General features: G+C 52.9%; 1 protein-coding gene across 6 annotated transcripts; it reads right to left on the reverse strand.

The window, feature by feature from the left end:
- Positions 1–8,126: 8,126 nt before the first annotated feature.
- On the reverse strand, positions 8,127–18,043 carry Taf11 (TATA-box binding protein associated factor 11). 6 transcript variants are annotated; one of them, XM_037214785.1, is made up of 8 exons: positions 16,636–18,043; positions 15,652–15,697; positions 14,192–14,348; positions 13,410–13,515; positions 12,923–13,010; positions 12,451–12,547; positions 11,159–11,291; positions 8,127–9,508 (listed from the first exon to the last, which is right to left on the reverse strand). In XM_037214785.1, exons 3-8 carry the CDS (start codon positions 14,340–14,342, stop codon positions 9,424–9,426), a joined length of 660 nt encoding a protein of 219 aa, XP_037070680.1. In that variant the 5' UTR covers positions 14,343–14,348; positions 15,652–15,697; positions 16,636–18,043; the 3' UTR covers positions 8,127–9,423. The 6 variants fall into 6 exon arrangements, with proteins under 6 accessions (XP_037070680.1, XP_037070679.1, XP_037070678.1 ...); XM_037214784.1 differs by having other exon boundaries at positions 13,410–13,518; XM_037214783.1 differs by having other exon boundaries at positions 14,132–14,348.
- Between the last annotated feature and the right edge of the window lie 106 nt (positions 18,044–18,149).

The following is an 18,149-nucleotide window of genomic DNA, read 5'->3' on the forward strand; positions in this document are numbered from 1 at the left end:
GAGCAGGTATGGGTCGCTACCCACCCACCCCCTCCCCAGGGAAAGGAAAATAGTAAATTCCAAGAATCTGCCGGTTTCACCAAAGAAATAACACTCGTTTGCAAGAAATACGATCTCGTGCAAATTTTGACTTCCGTTGTGTGCATGTCACTTGTACTGTACGCTCGCATTAACAGTACTTCTCTGTCGATGTTTGAGCTCTTTCGGAATCGTTTGAAACAGGCCTTAACACTTTTTTCAAAAGCCAAGTTCACTTCACTTCACGAACGGCGCAACGACACCCACCAAATGTGAGTACCATCTGGCGGGAGCCCAAGGTGTATTAGCACTTCGTGTGATAAACGACTGCCCACAAGGCTGTCAAAATATATTTCATTTCGGTCTGAGCTATTCCGTTATTAATGACGCAAATATATAGAGAAATAAATCACGTGCTCTTTACGACTCAGGACCATTGATCACTGCTCGCATAATCTCGCTCATTTGATCAATTCCTGAGTTGGCCAAGTGACAGTGACGTCCTCAGCTGATATCGTCAAGCCGGGAACCCCAGCAAATGTCGTGCCCACAGATCCTCAGTCCAGGTGGCTAGAAGGAGCCCGAGGGAACGCTGGCGTCGTTGGATGACAACGGTGCACTTCTCTCCGCTGGGTTGTGTGCTCAGAACCTCCTGAAAATCCGCAAACCCCTTGTGGACACGAAATCTGATCCCCACAACGACCAGTTCGTCAAGTCTGTGGTCAAAGCTAACTGCTGAGGTTCCAGAAATGTAAAGGCAACATGAACCTTATTTTTTGGTAGCATAATTCATACATGCAACCAAGGGTCCATTGGAGTGATGTGTAGCAGTTCTCTTGGACGCAACTGCGCAATATAGCATTCTCGCGGCCTGTTGGTATGCCTAAACCATTACAACGTCTCGTGCGGAGCGTGACGAACGTGGCGATAACAAATGTGAGTCTTGTCACTTATCATGCGGATGACTCCAAAAGGAAAGCCCATAGAAACGCTTTCGGAAACCACGCAAACAGAACTGATTGATGCGGTGGAAGTCTGTCCATCTTAAGAGTGCTGCAACTTCCAAGCAGAGGCTCACTGATGAAACGTTCTCTCGCGAAATTGCGAATACATGGTGTGCATATTTGCTGGATATTCGATCGGCTAATCCGATGAATTCATAATAATTGACTTTTCGGTTAATGTGACTGGAGTGCTGCGAAGAAGCGCAAACACCTGGGGGAGGATATTGAATAATGGAAACAAAAGGTCATTCTGTATAGTTGTCATACCTTAATCTCTTTCGGTTTGACGGTTAGTCAGTGGCATTGGACACCAGCTTCGAAAAAGGCTTCCGTATACATGGGCCGGATAGTTCGGATCGAGGACGGGTCCCGGCTCAATTCGAATCACAACTGTCCATGTAAACAGGGTAATGGACTGGATAGCGTTTTGAACGTTTGGCAGCTAGTAGTGTAAATATTCGCTTCCATCCCACGAACGGTTTGCGTCTTTGTGCAGGCTGCCGATCTGACATCAATCCTTAAAATGACCGAAAATTGATGGATACGTTGTTTTACGTGGGGCGAGCGTGAGCGAGCTCATCCAAGCGATGTCTGTTTTCCGTCGCTGCGATGTCGGTTTGTTGAGATCCGCGTTCAGTTCCGAGGGGTGCTGCAGCTGCTGACTCTTGGCAGAGCCATCAGAGTTTACTTTTCCCATGTCAATGGCATTGGGGAGAGTTATGACAAGCATTCTGCTCGCTTTGCATTTTCATGAGCATCACGCCACTTCAAATACGTCTACATGCAGTAGCATAGGCGAGGGGGGATGAACAGAATGAGGCACGTGACGATTAAGGGCCCGAATTGAGAGCCTGAAGGGCTGACCGGGGGTCATATTAGGGGCCCAGCTCTGTGGGTCTGGCCCTCAAATGCCAGTCTGACGGCACTCTGCGCCGACTGGAGGCCCCTGAGTCGATGAGGACCTCCACGTCGGTCCGGCACCGCCAGTACCGAACGGTCGGCTCCGTGTCAGTCTGGATCTAAGGGTCTATTTCCCAAGCCGTATCAAGGCCCAAGCGTGCAATTCACATTGGTCGGGGCACCTGAGGCCATGAGTGCCCCTGTGTCGACCGGTCTCTAAGTGCCTCACATAGGGTCATGTGTGGCAAGCCGTCCCGAATCGGCCAGGGGAGCATTTACTGAACCGGGACAGGGAAAGAACTCCAAATGCCAAAGGGCCATTTGTGCTGGTTGGAGCCCTTTGGCATAGAGGGCATTTTTATAATGGGAGACTTATACATGTTGCGAAAATTTACGAGAGTTCACAATGAGACCATGCAAGGATCCTATACCAGTGAGGGCCTCTAGTATCGAACGGGGAGCCCTTGACGTCATGTCAGCGAACGGCCCGTTAAACCAAGTTTGAGTATCCGTGTCAATTATTGGACAACCCCGATCACCAGTGGTGATAAGGGATCTTGTTACATCCATGAGAGTTCTCAGATCGCCCTGGGGCTGGCCGCCGGGTCAGAGAGCTTCCCGCGCCAGGGATCAGATCAATGTATGATATCATATCTCCCTCTAAGGGCCTCCTGATTGGCCAGGGAGCCCCGTCCTCGTGTCGTCAGAATGGCAGCCGGTAGGCGCCTTACATTGGGATGGGATGCTCCAGCCTTTTATGCCCTGGTGTTGTAAAAAAAACGTAAGAGGCCTCATTAATGTTCATTGGTGTGGATTCAGATAAATTTCCGGTTTCCGTAATGTTCGGTTTCCGTAAAACCGAACAGCGTCGGCAGTTCCGAAAAAAACAACACTAGGTGGTGGGCGAAGGGCGCGCGGGAACGGCTGTCGTGAAATCATGCTTCCGAAAGTGTTTTTCAAAATTAATCTATATCTTGCAAAGATAGCTTTACTGCTGTTCGGGCGTATCCCTAACCATAAGATTTTCGAGAATATTCCCTGAATAGATTAACAGCTACAGCACCAGAAAATGGAAATATCACCTTTATTCTTCCAGTTCCACCGCCAGATTCCAAGCCCAGATCGCAGTGCTGTAAATGGCGCTCCTGTCACCAATCCGAAAGTCACATAGACGCCAGCACTGGATTCTTAACGTGCGAACTGATTCCCCATGCGAGCAAAGACACATATCTAAGATGCGTCATCATCTGCATCCATCCACTACCGAGTGTTACACGCGGAATCAAGGCGCAGCACACGGAGACTGCAACGCCGAGCGCCTGTTTTGCTTTCTGACTTGCGAGTGCGCGTGTTGAAAACTGTGCTACTTAATTTTTCACACTAATCGATTCTGACTGAAGGTCGAAAGGTTCAACAACATGGCGACCCAGCCCCACCGTTCCCATTCGTCCACTTTCGTCGGAGCGGTGACCTGGTGACCTTCGCGCCTCGGCGCCGCCCAGCAGCGCCAGCCGGAGTTGGCACGGACGGTAACATGGCTGGAATGCCTCGCGCGCCCGCTGCGAACCACGCCACCTTTCGTCGTGAGCCGTCTGCAGTCCTCGTAAAGCGTGGCTGACCAGGTGCTGCCGGGTCAACATGCTGACGGCTGCGAATCGTGGCTGGTGATGAATTGGATGTTAAGTCAACGCCGCGTTGAGTCAGTGTGGGCCAGGGTCGCCGCGGTCGTCTGAGTCGGTTGGAACGTCCCGGCCAGTGCGAATCCGTGACCTGCACCATCTCCCAGTTGGCCACAGCGTGGCCAGTCACTCCCTGCAGGACAGCGAGCTCTCCACAACCCCGGTCTGGTCCTGCCGACGCCGGGAAGTCTGGTGCTGGCGTCGCATTCTCTTCGCGATGCGGGGACAGCCGCTCCCCGAGAACGGACCTTTTCGGCCGACAGAGTGACGTCTCACGAGCTGGCCGCGGGCTGGTACGGCGGCTGGAGGCTCCGGAGCCGTGCGTCATCCGTGACGTGTGGTGACGCGGCTGGTGTCGGCCGGTGCCGGCCGCCGCTCGTCGGCGGACCGCCGGAGCGCCGAGCCAGCCGGCGCCGCGGTCCGGCTGACCCCGCACGGCGGCCGGCGGCGGCCGACGACGGCCAGGGGCGGTCAGGGGCGGTCAGGGCCGGCGGCCAGGGCGGCCAGGGGTGGCGGCCAGGGCGGCCAGGGTCGGCAGGTCAGGGGCGCGACCAGGGTCAGAAGGCCAGGGGCACGGCCAAAGCAGCGTGTTACGAACATGGCCGTGAGGGGCGCGGTCGGGATCATAGTCACTGGTCAGGGGACAGAGCCGGGATTAGGACTTAGAGGGGAGGGGGAGGGGGCGCCTAGAGTCGGTGGTCAGGATGACCGCGGTGGTATCCAGGCCGACGAGCACGGCCTGGGTCGGTCATGGTGAGGGACATGGGATCAGGGCTCAGAGCGGCACATCTAGCGGCAGAGGAGGGCTGGAACTCAGCCCATGCTGAGCGGACCACGGCAAACTTCGTTACGTGAGTCAGTTATCGGGTTTTAGGGGCGCGACAAATGTAATCGTTATTTGCACCGAGCTGCTTAATTGCGTTCTAGAGCTGTCGGGCTAAGAGTTAAGTAGGTTTGAATCTATGTGCATAAAATTAGGTAACATGCTTTCGCGGATGCAAAGGGTTGAAGCCACGGGTTGAACCCACTGGTTGAGGCCATGGGCTGAACCCGACTCCCAATGTGAAGTCGGTTTGAGACACACTCAAGGTCCGGCTAGAAATAGCCGGGGGTTAGACAGAAAACTTTAGGAAGACTGTCCGAGACCTGAAAATTTGCAAAAGGTAATCTAATCCCATAACTTGATATTTGGGCTATCAGGAGTTTGTAATATGTTGTACATATCACACGATTTTACGTATTATTCCAAGTTTCAAGCTGATGCCATGCCACGCCGCTGAAGGAGGGTTGTATATTGCGAAAATGCGAAAACCGGCGCTCGGCTGTGCTTGTGGAAACATACACAAACCACTGCCTGCAGCAGGTGCGGCGAGTCTTCTGGTCGGCCTTAGTTCAGTACACGAGAGCGTGCAAGATGTGCAATGAATCGTAATTATGGCGCAGCAATTATGATTGCACGTTGCTGTCAAACGGCAAAATTGCTGACGTCGCATTGCATGTACATACCACATTATATATATATATATATATATATATATATATATATATATATATACACACATATATATATATATATATATATATATATATATATATATATATATATATATATATATATATGTGTGTGTGTGTGTGTGTGTGTGTGTGTGTGTGTGTGTGTGTGTGTGTGTGTGTGTGTGTGTGTGTGTGTGGGTGGGTGTGTGTGGGTGTGGGTGTGGGTGTGGGTGTGGGTGTGGGTGTGGGTGTGTGGGTGTGGGTGTGGGTGTGGGTGTGTGTGTGTGGGTGTGTGTGTGGGTGTGGGCGTGGGTGTATATGGACATAACATCAAATTCTGTCACATGTATCAATAACACTGTTGAAAAAGTACGAGATTAAGTTCGTCTTCTGTGTTTGTATGCTGTTCTCGTAGATTACTCGGCTCACGTTCATATCCGATTCTAGCCGATTTTTTCTGCATTGCTGAGCTCCAAAGATGATATTTTACCAAGTGCTCGAGAGAAAATGGTGATTTGAACGGGCTTCATGCCAACTTCGCGATCTGGCGAGAAGCGAACCTAATGGCGTTTGACAACTCAAACAGTTGAACTACAGGATATAGGTTACTTGAGTGTAGGAGCGTTTCATAAAGTCGAGAGGAAGGATTCTAGTTTTAAAGTCGATCCTCCCTGTGCTTTAACATGAGGTTATGCTACGTATATTCAAAAGTGTGTGGGGGAGGGTCAACTCTACCCTACCCTTGTTCCTATACCCACGATAGCTTAGAAATGTGGGGACTGAATGCGAATGTGAAACGAATGTTGTGAGGACTTACAGGGCTATGGTAACACGCTTTACTTCTGGTGCATCAGGTGCGAAATCAATAGGGCACGCGCAAGAGCACTGTTCTAGCTAAACTGCCGACGGGAGTGAGACCACAACACCTGGCGAGGGCTAAGCAACAGTGTCAGCAGTTGTCATTCGCCATTCTCCTCAATGCGAATTTATTGTTCGCAAGTGTCTCCTCAATGCGAATTTGTTGTTCTGCGCTCTTGTAAAGGCGCAGTCGGAGTCCAATAAAACACCATTTACAGGAGGAGCCCAGCCGACATATCCTCGGGAACTCTTACACAGGTGTTTGTTAAGTGCAGGGGCCGAGAGCGCGGGATCGAACCGCCACCTACGCCCCCCCACCGGGGCAGCGCAGGGCACGCTCAGTGTCCGGCGATACTAGCAGGCGGGACCAGAGTATTAACACGGGGGGGGGGGGGGAGGGGTCGGCGCAGATAGGCAGCGTAAACACATTTTCGGGGGGGGGGCAAATACTGAAAGAAAAACAGCACAAAGCAGCACTTAAAGATGCGCGATACAGTAATGAAATTAATATTCTCCACTAGAGCTCCAGCTATGAGAGAAATTCGAGAGAAAAAGCGGGAACTCACCAACGCTAGAACCCGCGACAACCTGAGTCCAGGAACGCAGGCGGGTCCCTGAATAGAACATTTAGATGCTATGTTCACCGGCCCGGTCGTGAAGTAGAAACAAGGCCAGCGGATTCCAAATCATATTGGGTCCTTCGATGACAGCACCTGGGTCCAAGGCCCTTGAATCCGCTTCGGGATCCAGACACGTGCCTGATTTGATACGAAAGAACACAGTTAGTCGAATCATCTCACGCCCCTAAAATGCTGGCATGCCGGGCCCGGGGCTACCCGACGGGTTGTTCACCTGGCCGCAATCTTCTGACCCGCTCCGCCCCGAGTGCTCCCCTCTCCACTGGCCAATGTCCGGCTTCTGAAGCGATGTCGGCCATCGCCCGAGGTTTAATCGGACGCCAGCGGCGTAGGCTGCCATCACATTACCCGCTGGCTCTACAGGCCCCATTCCGAGGACCACGACAAACAAACACAGGCAATAGTGATTATAACGTGGAAGCTTGAAGGGGCTTCCTCGCGACTGGTTGAGAAGTCGGCGGTCGATGGGGTCCTCCGGGTTCCGTAACGGCCCTCACCTCTACTCCAGTCTCCCCTGACCTTGGACAACCGACCACCTCCCTCAGCTGGTCTCCCAGCGTCTTCCTCTGGAACGAGAGGAGTGCACAAGTCGGCCCCAGACAACAGGGGGCCATCGCCTCGACAACGAAGGCCACATTTGGTTAATGTCTACCACCTGCTGTTAGTTCTATCCGCTTGAGTGTGAGAATTATGAGGTCTATATCTACCATCTGCTGTCAGTTCTAACTACGCTGCTGTGAAAACGCGATGAGGTCTTCAAAAAGAAGGCAATTATTTAGCACGTTTGTCATCTGTGACCCAACACTTCCGGACCACCATCAATTTGCACCTGACCACTTACGGGCCGGGTGGAGGAACGCGGAGAGGGTTTGTCCAGCCGCTGGAAAGGCGACCCTGCGGAAAAAGCAACGGTTGGGCAGCAAATCTCACTTGCATAAGAAAGTTGCATCTCTGCTGACCAACTTGATCCGTTCCATCCTTTGCTTACCGGCCCGCGCGGAGGGTTCATCACAGGATGCGTATTGAAGCATCCGGAGTTCATAACGTCCGGTCAAAACGTCCAAAATCGCTGCATCCAACATTCTTAACATCCGAAAATCCTTCGACGCCCCTGGACAGGGGAGAAACTGAACATCCAAGCTCGCAGCATCCAAAACTGCAACACCCAAAGTTCATGCATCTAGGTTTCATGACGTCCAAAGGTTGTAGAACAGTGCCAATCGAAACTAATCAACTGGACGTCCTGATCGCTGGATGTTATGAGCATAGGATGTTGTAATGTTGGCCGTTGCAAGCTTGCACGCTATGAACTCCGCGAATGGGTACGGAATTAGACGCATGTTGAATGCTATGAGCGTCGGATATTGCAGCTTTGGATGATGAGCACTGGACGTCACGATCTTGGACGTTTGCTGGTCACCCGACTGACAAACTTAATTTAACGCGTAATCTGCTTTATGCCGAAATCGGGTCTGTGCCTTTGCGAGCAGTGTTAAGTGTTCCGGAACTTCAAAAACCATGTTTCTTTACGCTGATGAAATGTATTTGCGAAAACATCGCCACCGCTGGAAGTGTCTGGAAGTGTCTAGCCGATGCATCGTAACACCACACACAAAATCGGCCGATCTCAGCACCACATTCCAGCGTGCACCTGGACGTCATTTAAGGCGCGTTGATAGTTCAATGCTCTTCAGTCACATGCCTCCCTCTCCACTGTGCGGCGACAATTTGGTCAGCTGACCACAGCTCACTATGCTGTCGGCTGTTGGTGCCTACTTAGATAACCGTTCGGAAGAGCTCCCACTGGTAGACACGTACCGGGATGCCTTCGACAGGTGCGCACCTGGGGGTACGTACTAGCCTAGGGCGTTCAGTCGTTTACTAAATGTGACGTTAGCATGCTGTACTCAGCATCGGGCACCGACCGCCTGCACTGACTGGGCATGGACTGCCCGCGACCCGGCAACTGCTCACGCACCACCATGCCGTGCCACCTTCACCATCGTGGCGCGACACCGCCCACCTTCCGCTCTCGTGTCGTGCCTCACCGCGCACCGCTCGCTCCATCTCCGCCGAGCATCGCGTGGACGGCGCGCCGCCACGCCAGGCGACGTTTTCATCGCCGACCTCATCAGATTTCGCTCCCCAGCGCGCTGCGTGACCGCGCGCGGTCGGCCACAGAGGGCCTCATTGATCCGAGTGGTCACTATGACCAGATTGATCCGTGTCGTTGAATCGCGCCAAATCACGGTCGCAATGGCGCGCCAGCATCGACCGCCGCCGGCGAAACGGCCCGCGGCGCCGTCGTTCTGGTGACGAGTGGTCCTTGCGGGGCGAGCATGTCCATATACACGTAATGCTTGTTAGCGTAATGGCATGTAGGCGCGGTTTTGGTGATTTCGAACACACACGAATATAGCAGGGAAGCCAGCGAACACGGCGTCCAGGGATCATCTGACAAGCTCCGCGACCGCGGACATTCGCGAGCCCTGCCCTGATCAGCAGCGCATCGCATTTTGTACTGTACATAACGGCCTTGCGGTTGCGACGCTCCTCGCTCCCCGCGGCACAGCACTTGACCCCTCGGTCAGCGGGTGAGCGGCGCCGGGCGCCGGGTGACCGGGCCCGGCGCCTGGCGTCGCTCACCGGCGGTGTTCGGTAGGTGGCCAGTCAGGGACGGATGGGTGGAGGGCGGCGCGGCGGCGGTGTTCGGTAGGTGGCCAGACCGGGACGGACGGGTGGGGGGCGTCACGGCGGCGGCCGGCCGGGAGAGACAGGGGCCGGCCGAAAGACCGCGGCCGGCAGAGAGAGGTCAGGGTGGGGCGGGCCAGGTCACTCGGCCGGCTTGTGGCTGCGGTTGCGGTAGATGATGCGCAGGACGTTCTCGACGGCAGATGGTGTCGGCGAGTCGTCCCACCTGGACGAGGAACGGCGGGTGAGGAGCGGGAAAGGACCGGACAAGAAAGCAGGCAGGACGAGGGTTAGAAAACACATTTTCGGTTTGCGGCTACCCGTGAAAAAATCATAACTGGACGCAAAAAAGAAGTTCCACTAGGTGTCTGCTGGTTTGCAGTTGGAGACGGCGTGGTGCAAATGTTTCGATAATAAACGTATTTCCGAGTTAAGATGGATACATTACAAGTCCTGAGTTTTTGCGGAGCATCAATCAGTTTCCAGTAGCAAAAAAAAAAAAAAAAAAGAAAGTCACGAACCAACACAAAAGATGTAGGTGCACCGGACTGTTACACGTACCTCCTAGCCCTGGGCAGGACGCATTACAAACTGCTCATAATGTATGCTGGCGCTGGTGGAATGGGTCACGCAGTTTTAAGAAAAAAACACAAAGGAGGTTTTAAGACACGAGGTGCAAAGACAGCTCACGCAGTTGGAAAATCACACCAGCCAAGGCGTGCCGCGCCCACAAATACCTACTCGGTACGCCGCTAGAGGAATGACCAGTTGGCGAGCAAATAGTAGATCGATCGGTGAACGCAACACAAGCCAGCTATGGCGTCGCCGTCAGTGAAATCCGCAAATGAGAAAAGGCTGCGCAGCTTTCAGAACATCCTGTATGTAACACATGTCGGTCATAACCTACGGGTTTATAGGAAAAGTGCGCAGTGAGGGTATGGCGCTACTAACGAGCTTCAGTAGCGAGCTAGACTGGAGCGAGTGTTGGAATAGCGGGGAGCAGGGGGCGGCCGGAGGGGAACAGGGGGCGGACGGAGGGGAGCAGGGGGGCCGACGGGGGGCAGCACGGAGCGGAGGGATGAGAGCAGGGAGCGGAAGGATGGGAGCAAGAGGCTGACTGAGGGGGGCAGGGGACGAACTGATGGGAGCAGGGGGCGGAAGGATGGGAGCAGGATGCTGACCGAGGGGAGCGGGGGGCAGACGGATGGGAGCAGGACGCTGATCGAGGGGAACAAAGGCGGGAGGATGGGAGCAGGGGGCGGACGGAGGGGAGCAGGAGTCTGACCGAGGGTTTCTCAGCACGAAGATAAGTCCCGGACAAAGATAGCAGACTACACGACAGAGCGGAGGGGATCCGCGGACAGCGATGCACTCCACGCACTTAACGGGACACCAGTCTTCCTGCTATTCCCGAAACGACAAAGATGCGAACACTTTCACCAACGCCGCGGCCATAGCATCACCAGCGTCGGCCATGCTAACGCGTGACCCGTGGCGGCTGCGGTGCAGGGTATGAGAAATATACCCAGTCCGGCCGCAATCCACCCTCACAAAACATGATAGCCAACAACTCCGGCCATGTACAGAAGACACGTGTACACCGATGCGTCGCGACCTCTACCGACGAATGCAAACTGCACATTAAAATCACGCGCGGTAGGGTGTGGTGGCGAGCAGGCAACGTCCAGCGATCGTCCCGCATCGTGTCGATCACTGAGGCGTGCGTCAATACATGTGCACCAGGAGCGATACATTCGTGGTGAGGCGGTAGAAATAAAAACGGCTTTTTGTTGCATGATTCGTCCACCTTCACACTGCAAAAACCGCGACACTATCGCCATCTAGCAAGCGGTTGCGACAAGCTCAGCTTCATAACCTGAACACAGGGCGTCTCTGTTTCATGGAAGGGACGAATGTGCCGGGCTTGCGGCGAAGGCGGCGCACCCCCTCGCGCAGGTGTCTGGGCTGCACGGGTCCCGCATCGGCCAGCTCATCTTTCACGTCCAGAGCTGGAAGGCAGTGGCATCGTGAGTTCCGCGGGCACTTGCAGGTCGCCGGCGAACTGACGAGGACTGCGCGAGTACGGACGCTAGCTGGACGAGGAATTCGAGGCGAGTGATCAAAATAGTACGTACATAGCAAACGCCCTGAATTTGAGCGAAGTATGTTCCGCAAGAGCAGCAACACAGCAAAATTTTTACTTTAGTTATCCGTCCACAGACGGTTGAGCTATGTTCTGTTCGCACTGAACGGCGAACTCTTGAACGGACTCTCTTGAAACCCAAACGAATGCTTGGGAAGCCGCCTTTTATGACAGTTTGGTAGACATAAGTTCACTTATGTTGCGCCGGCGTGAGGGCGCCACAAAGTAAAATCATATGCAGATTGGCTGGCTGTGCTCCTGCCGGGCATGGCTATTTTAGGCGGCGACATCGGCCAAATGAAATTATTTGCAGTTTTGGTGACCGTCGTCAAAACACCATATGTGCGTTACATTCGAAATCAGTTTCGTAAAAGGTGCCATTGGGCACTTTCCGGTCGACTGGTGGCACACTTGTGTCGGATTTTTAAAAAAATCTCCACGAATTGTAGACCGCGCATTCCATCTAAGCTGCGCGGTCGGTTTCAAATATTTATCAGTTGGGATTGCCGAGACCCGACACCAGTCCTTAAAAACGCTCCACGACGGACGTACGCGTCGTTTGCGCCCCGGGCCGCGGGACCGTTTTCGCGCACCGACCCAGTTTTCCAAAACGGCTGACTATTATCTGATCTGCCGCATGTGCCCATGTCGTATCGCTGCGACGTCGTGCCATCGCGAACTGGACCCGGCTTTGACCAGTGGTATGCAGATTCTTCAAAATAAGAAATTTTACGTTTATCGTGTTAGTCCAATGGGTGAAACAATGTTTGGTTCAATTTGCAATGTTGCAGAAAACTTATGCCTCATCTTCACCGTAGCTGTTGGAGCCACCAGGTTTACAAGCGGGCCACCGAGTCCGCATTGATGGATCCTGGCGACACGACTTTGGGGTAGACCACAAAAGGCCAAGTGCCATCGACTTAGACGTTGTTCATCACGATACGGAAGCGCAATCCACGTCGACACGCTTTTCAGCCGGCATAACAAGCGCTGGCTGGTTACAACGCGTGATGCCGAATGCTTACCCTCTTCCATGATTTCACCCACGAAGACTTTGGCTATGCCCGACATCGCGATCACCGCGTTCTGGGAGACTGAGCAGGTGGTCAGGGTCTGCATCAGCTGCAAAGGGGACGCACGAAATGCTGCTTTATACGCCAAATTTTGCAACCGGTATAAACCATTTCCCACACACAAGACAACACAAGCTGATGGTTTACAATAAATTCCCGTGAAGGGAGTATTAATCAAGTGAACGATAAACATCATCTAGTGTTTCGCACCAGATTATCTCCTGACATAAGTGCATCGATCAGAAAATGATGAAAATGTGAAACACATTCAGCATATCCAGCAGTATATGTTTGAGCAAGACACGGTGATCGCACGATCAACTCGATTGCCTTATGACGAGAATTCGAAAGTGAAACTTTCAATTCAGTGTCTAATGCTAACATCACATTTTAGACAACACTGCGCTCTGAAACGTCACCTCACCCTTTTGATCGCAGCCTTCGGAAACGCAGCACGACGATACATTTCGTATCTATCCAGCTGCTCCTCAGTAAAATAAGACACAAGCACTCTGAAAAATTCAAATATTTCAGAAAATGGTTTCAGTACTTGACACAAGCCACACATCGGTTACAACTGCATTCATCAAAAACAAAACGAAATAGTTAAGCGTGAATTGCTTGCCGGGCACTCACATGTTCCCATTATCCCTGCCTGCCTGCTGCGACACGTCCGGTCCACCACGGATGATTGATGCAGCACCAACAGCATTTCAGCAGGCCCGTCCTTTTCAGCTGGGCCGGCGGCCGCCCGTCTGGTGGGCCCGGTCCTCCCTCCCGCTGCGCACCGGTTCCGTCTTAACGCACTCCTCCCACCCTCGTCCGGTACAGCATGTACCTCCCTCCCCCGCGAGCAGCGCTCCGCCACGCCCGGCGGAGCCCGTGCCGCCCGACCCCGGCCCGGTACTGACTGCATCCGCTCGCGCTCCTCTTCCTCCAGCTCCTGGCGCGACTTGCCGGACTCGGCCGCCTCCTCCGCCGCCGCCTCGGCCGGACGCGGCAGCTGGATGTCGGAGTCTGCTGCGCGCAGACACAGCGACGCCGTCACAGCGGGCACGGCGGGCACCGGCGACGCCCACACCAACCGCGGCTCGCGGGCGACAAACGGTCACGCCCCGTCACCGACAGAGGCAGATGATGATGATTGGGGTTTTAGGGCGCGTCGAATTCTAGGGTCATTTTGCGCCCAGACGGAGGCAGACAACCGTTTCAGAGAGCGGTGTACAGGCGCGCTCCGGCACCGGCGACGCGCGCACCGAACGGAGGAGATCCAAAGAACGGAGCTCACCGTCCCAGCGCAGCTGCTGGCCAGTGATGGGAACACGCCGCAGTCAACACGAACGGCGTCCAAGTCCGGACGCAGAGGCGATCATTTGTATTGACCAGTGACGGGCAGCTGGGGTGATCATCTGTGATCTGACCTGAATTAATCAGATCTGATCATCTGACTGACCGGTGGCTGGAGTAGCCATCTGTGACTGACCAGTGGCTGGGGTAGCCATCTCTGACTGACCAGTGGCTCGGGTAGTCGTCTGTGACTGACCAGTGGCTGGGGTAGCCATCTGTGACTGACCAGTGACTGGGGTAGCCATCTGTGACTGACCAGTGGCTAGGGTAGCCGTCCATGACTGACCGGTAGTAGGCGTGACTGGCTCAGACGGGCCAGCGGTTGGGGTGGCTGGCTCCGACTGACCAGTAGAAGGGGTGACCGGGTCCGACTCCTCCGCCTCGGAGTCCAGCCGAGCCCGCTTCGCCGCCGGCGACGACAGCAGCTGCGACAGTGGGTCGGGCCCGGGGGTGGTGGGCGTCACCACCGCCTCCGAGCCGGACTCGCTGGAGCTCATGACACTCTGAAAACAGTGTGCATCAGCACCTAATGCAAAGAACATGAAAAGGTTCCAGAGAATAAAAACAAAATATCACTGTTACAAGTCAAGACCCAAAAATAATGACCACACTTACATCTTCACAGATAAAAAACAGTTAGCCTATCACCACTGCTTCATTTGCTTGAGATTCCAATATTTTGAGGAGCTTTCCTATGCATCACTCATTAACTCAATGGAGCTTTAAAGGACAACAGCACACCAAGAGGCCAAACAGTAGGGGGGCCTAAAAGCAAGGCAGCATTCCAAGATTGATCCAGAAGTTTGTGCAGGATGTAAACAAGGGTTCATGCTACCCGGCAGCCCCTGCACGCAATTGGTTGACACTAATATGTTGCCCTTTGACCCCAAACCCAGACATCTGACCTGCCCAGCCCATTTATGGAGCCTGACATGCCTACATAATTGGGTTGACAGCCACCCAGCTTGATGCCGATAGGCCAATTTTGAGCAAGGGCCAACAGGCAGTGAGCCACAGGCCAGGGTGTATATCATGAAAAATATTAACATCCCTGCCACCCAAGTAGCCAAATACTGGAACACTGCAGCAAGGGGCCCACCAGCAAAGGGTCTAACAGTGAGAGGCCCAACAGCAAGGGGCCTAACAGCAAGGGGCCTAACAGCAAGGGGCCTTCCTGGGCCCAACAAATGCTGAAAAACTTGTTTTTGTTTGCTTGTGTTTTTGTCATTTTTGTTTGGTTTGGTTTTGTTTGTTTGTGTTTGTGTTGTTTGTGTTTCTGTGTTTTACAGGCACATTAATATGAGTTCATTGTTCAACTTCAATGGCAATACCTTTTCAATTGAGCAGCATTAACTAGCCTAGCTGTAATAATCACTAGATGACAGTAACTGACCAGTGATTAAAACTGCAACTTCATGTGGACTTGAGCATAAAAATCATGGTTACTTTACTGGTATGTCATATGTATTTTGTGTTGGCATGGCTTTTTTGCTAATCCATTTTGCTTTTGCAACCAGCTCTTGCATACCAGCTGACTGACCCAATCTAATCTTCCCACAACACTGCAGTGTGAATGGCATACAGCATTCCACAATCAAGGGAAACTGATTTTCATGATTCCACCATGTTATGAGATTCCAGGGCAATGGCAGAACTTTCTAGAGAAATTTTAACATGCTGTAATGCCCAGCACAGTTGTTCTTATTCTCCATCATCTGACCTTCAGCCCAGCCCCTGCCACCAGCAATAGGTCATCTTAGTCAGGCACAAACATGATGCACATGAATTGACTACAATCCAACCAACCTTGGGTGGCTGAATCCAGAGACCAGCAATCTAACCAATGCAGCCACTGGAACAGGATGACAAAATTAATCCTGCTGGGTGCACAGGATGTAAATATAAATTCATGCTACCAGAATCCTGGTTCTCCAGCAGTCCTGCACACACTCAGTTGGTGCTAGTTGGTCACACCTTGACCCTGACCCAGACATCTCACCTATCTAGCCCACTTGTCAAGCCTGAAGTGCAATAGAGCTCTGTTGCATAGCTGCCCAGTTCAATGCTGGCTGGCTGATTTTGAGCAAAGGGAGGAGCTACAGGCAGTGGGCCCAAAGCTGGGGTGTTGAAGCATGAAAAAAATATTGACTTCCTCACAACCCAAGTGGCTGAATATTAGAACAATGCACTTGAATGGACAAACTACCTCCAATCTGTTTTGTGCCTACCAAAAAAGGCTGGTGCTGCTAATACCTTCATAAATGACAGTTTTGAGGGTAAATCTAACAGAAGATTCCAAATGGGGCTGTATTGTACCAAATGTTGCAGACAATGCACATTATACCAAACATGCCTGGCATAAGAGCATCCCTGCTGCAGAATTTTGGGGCATGCATGCTATAAATCCAAGTGCTCAGAATTTGCCATATAATCCCCACTAATCATAATGCACAAAGAGTCAATATTTCAAGGAACTATGTCACTGATGTCTAGTATAAACATGACACTGGTGTCTCCACAAAAAGCTGTTTTTCCATTCCCAATTTATGATTTATTGGAGACAATCTGTGTCTTGCTTCATTTGATTTCATTAGTCCATTTGCATCACCGGTAGCTTCATGCCTTTTAAGGTACACATCATTCAAAGAAGGACCTGAGAAATACCCGGCTGTTTACTACCTTTACATGCAGATAATGCATTATAAAAGAACAAGCAACATTAAATACACATCAGCCTGAAGCATGTGGATTAGAAAGTCGAGTTCGTTCCATAGCTAGTAAGTACAGCACCTTGTTGTAATTATACGCCAAAATCTCCGGCTTCACGTTTATTTGTGTACCGCTTTCCCACGATCGCAAGATAAATCCCTCCTGGGCAGGCCAAGAAGGTCCGCAGAATGACACCGATGCGTCACGTTCGCTTACAATAAATGTACAAAGCCGCCGCACATGTAGAAGTTATTTTGAGCCCAGATTGCAGAAATCACCCATGCACGGTGTTCTGGGTGAAGAGTTTTGTCTTTGTTTTGTCCACAGAATGGACGCGGCCAACAAGAATTGACTTATTTAATTCAGGCAGACTGCGTGTACGCAGTTCTTCAACCGATGGCCAGATCCCAGGTCTTCTAGCGTATCTTGCGCACGATAATATATGATCTTCTGCGCTGTTGTTTCAGTAACTTCCCATTCATAAGCAGCGCGTTCTCGATCAGTTTCCGCCCAACCGCTGAGATAACGGCACCTGCTCAAAATATGCGCAAGTACAAATGTTTACAAAACTGCTGGCATCCGTGATGAGGGCTGCGCCTCAGCCGACCGAACCGAAACGTTTGGCGGACGTCCGGCGGCCCCGTGCACTGAGGGAGCCGGGTCCCCCATCGTAACGCCTGGAACTCCGTCGCTGGGAGAGCGCGTCCGGCGAGACGCTGCCAGACATGCGGTATTCCCGCTCCCCGGTACTGTCCCGCGGTGACGAGCGCCGATCTCCGCGTTTCGACAGGCCTCGTTCACGGGCCCGCTCCCATCCGTCCAGCGACCCGCCCTTGCTGCTCCGCGCGATGGCCTTGTGCACCATCTCCAGCAGCTTCTCAAGCGGCGGGTCCTTGGACAGCTTCTGCTTAAGCCGCTCCCAAATGACGATGCCGCGGTTAATACGCTGCTGGAGCTCGCGGCGCCGGTCGTGCCCTTCCGGCGGCTGCAGCAGCCGGAAGCCGCTGCTGCTGGTCGCCGAGCCCTGGCGCACCACCGGGTGGTAAATGCCGCACTGCTGAAGCGTGCTCAGCGCGTTGGTGGTCGCTGGCAGCTCGGTCAGCAGGCGCATGTTGCCGTTGTCGTCGCAGAGGTCAAGTTCGACGGTCAGGGGTGGCAGCAGGGACTCCACACGGTCACGCAGCCAGTCCAGCAGCACGCGCACCGGGCAGTTGGCGTTGGCAAAAATAGCTGACTCGTCACCCACCTTGATGATGACGTACGTCATTTCCGACGCGTTCGGTTCGGCGGTTCGGTTTGGGTCGATCGTTTACGGACAGTTCAGTTCTCGATTATGATTGCATCCGGTCGAAACGTCGAGCGATTCGTGCATATACGCAATCTAAAAGTCAGCTCCTTTGTAAGTAGTATCCTGAATATATAGATAACGTGACGTATGGTGTGGATCGTTAACGCCTGGTTAAAAAGCTTGCAACCCCATGAAACTTCGGAACAGATCCCTTGAACAAATTCACTACAGCAAACAGCAGAAACACCATCAGTTATCTCACAGCGTGATACAGTCACGCGACATGTGTTCGATGTCACTTTCCGGT

Source organism: Pollicipes pollicipes, unplaced genomic scaffold (genome assembly GCF_011947565.3).
Source record: "Pollicipes pollicipes isolate AB1234 unplaced genomic scaffold, Ppol_2.1 Scaffold_3447;HRSCAF=4054_pilon_pilon_pilon, whole genome shotgun sequence".
In the NCBI taxonomy this organism is placed as follows: domain Eukaryota; kingdom Metazoa; phylum Arthropoda; class Thecostraca; order Pollicipedomorpha; family Pollicipedidae; genus Pollicipes; species Pollicipes pollicipes.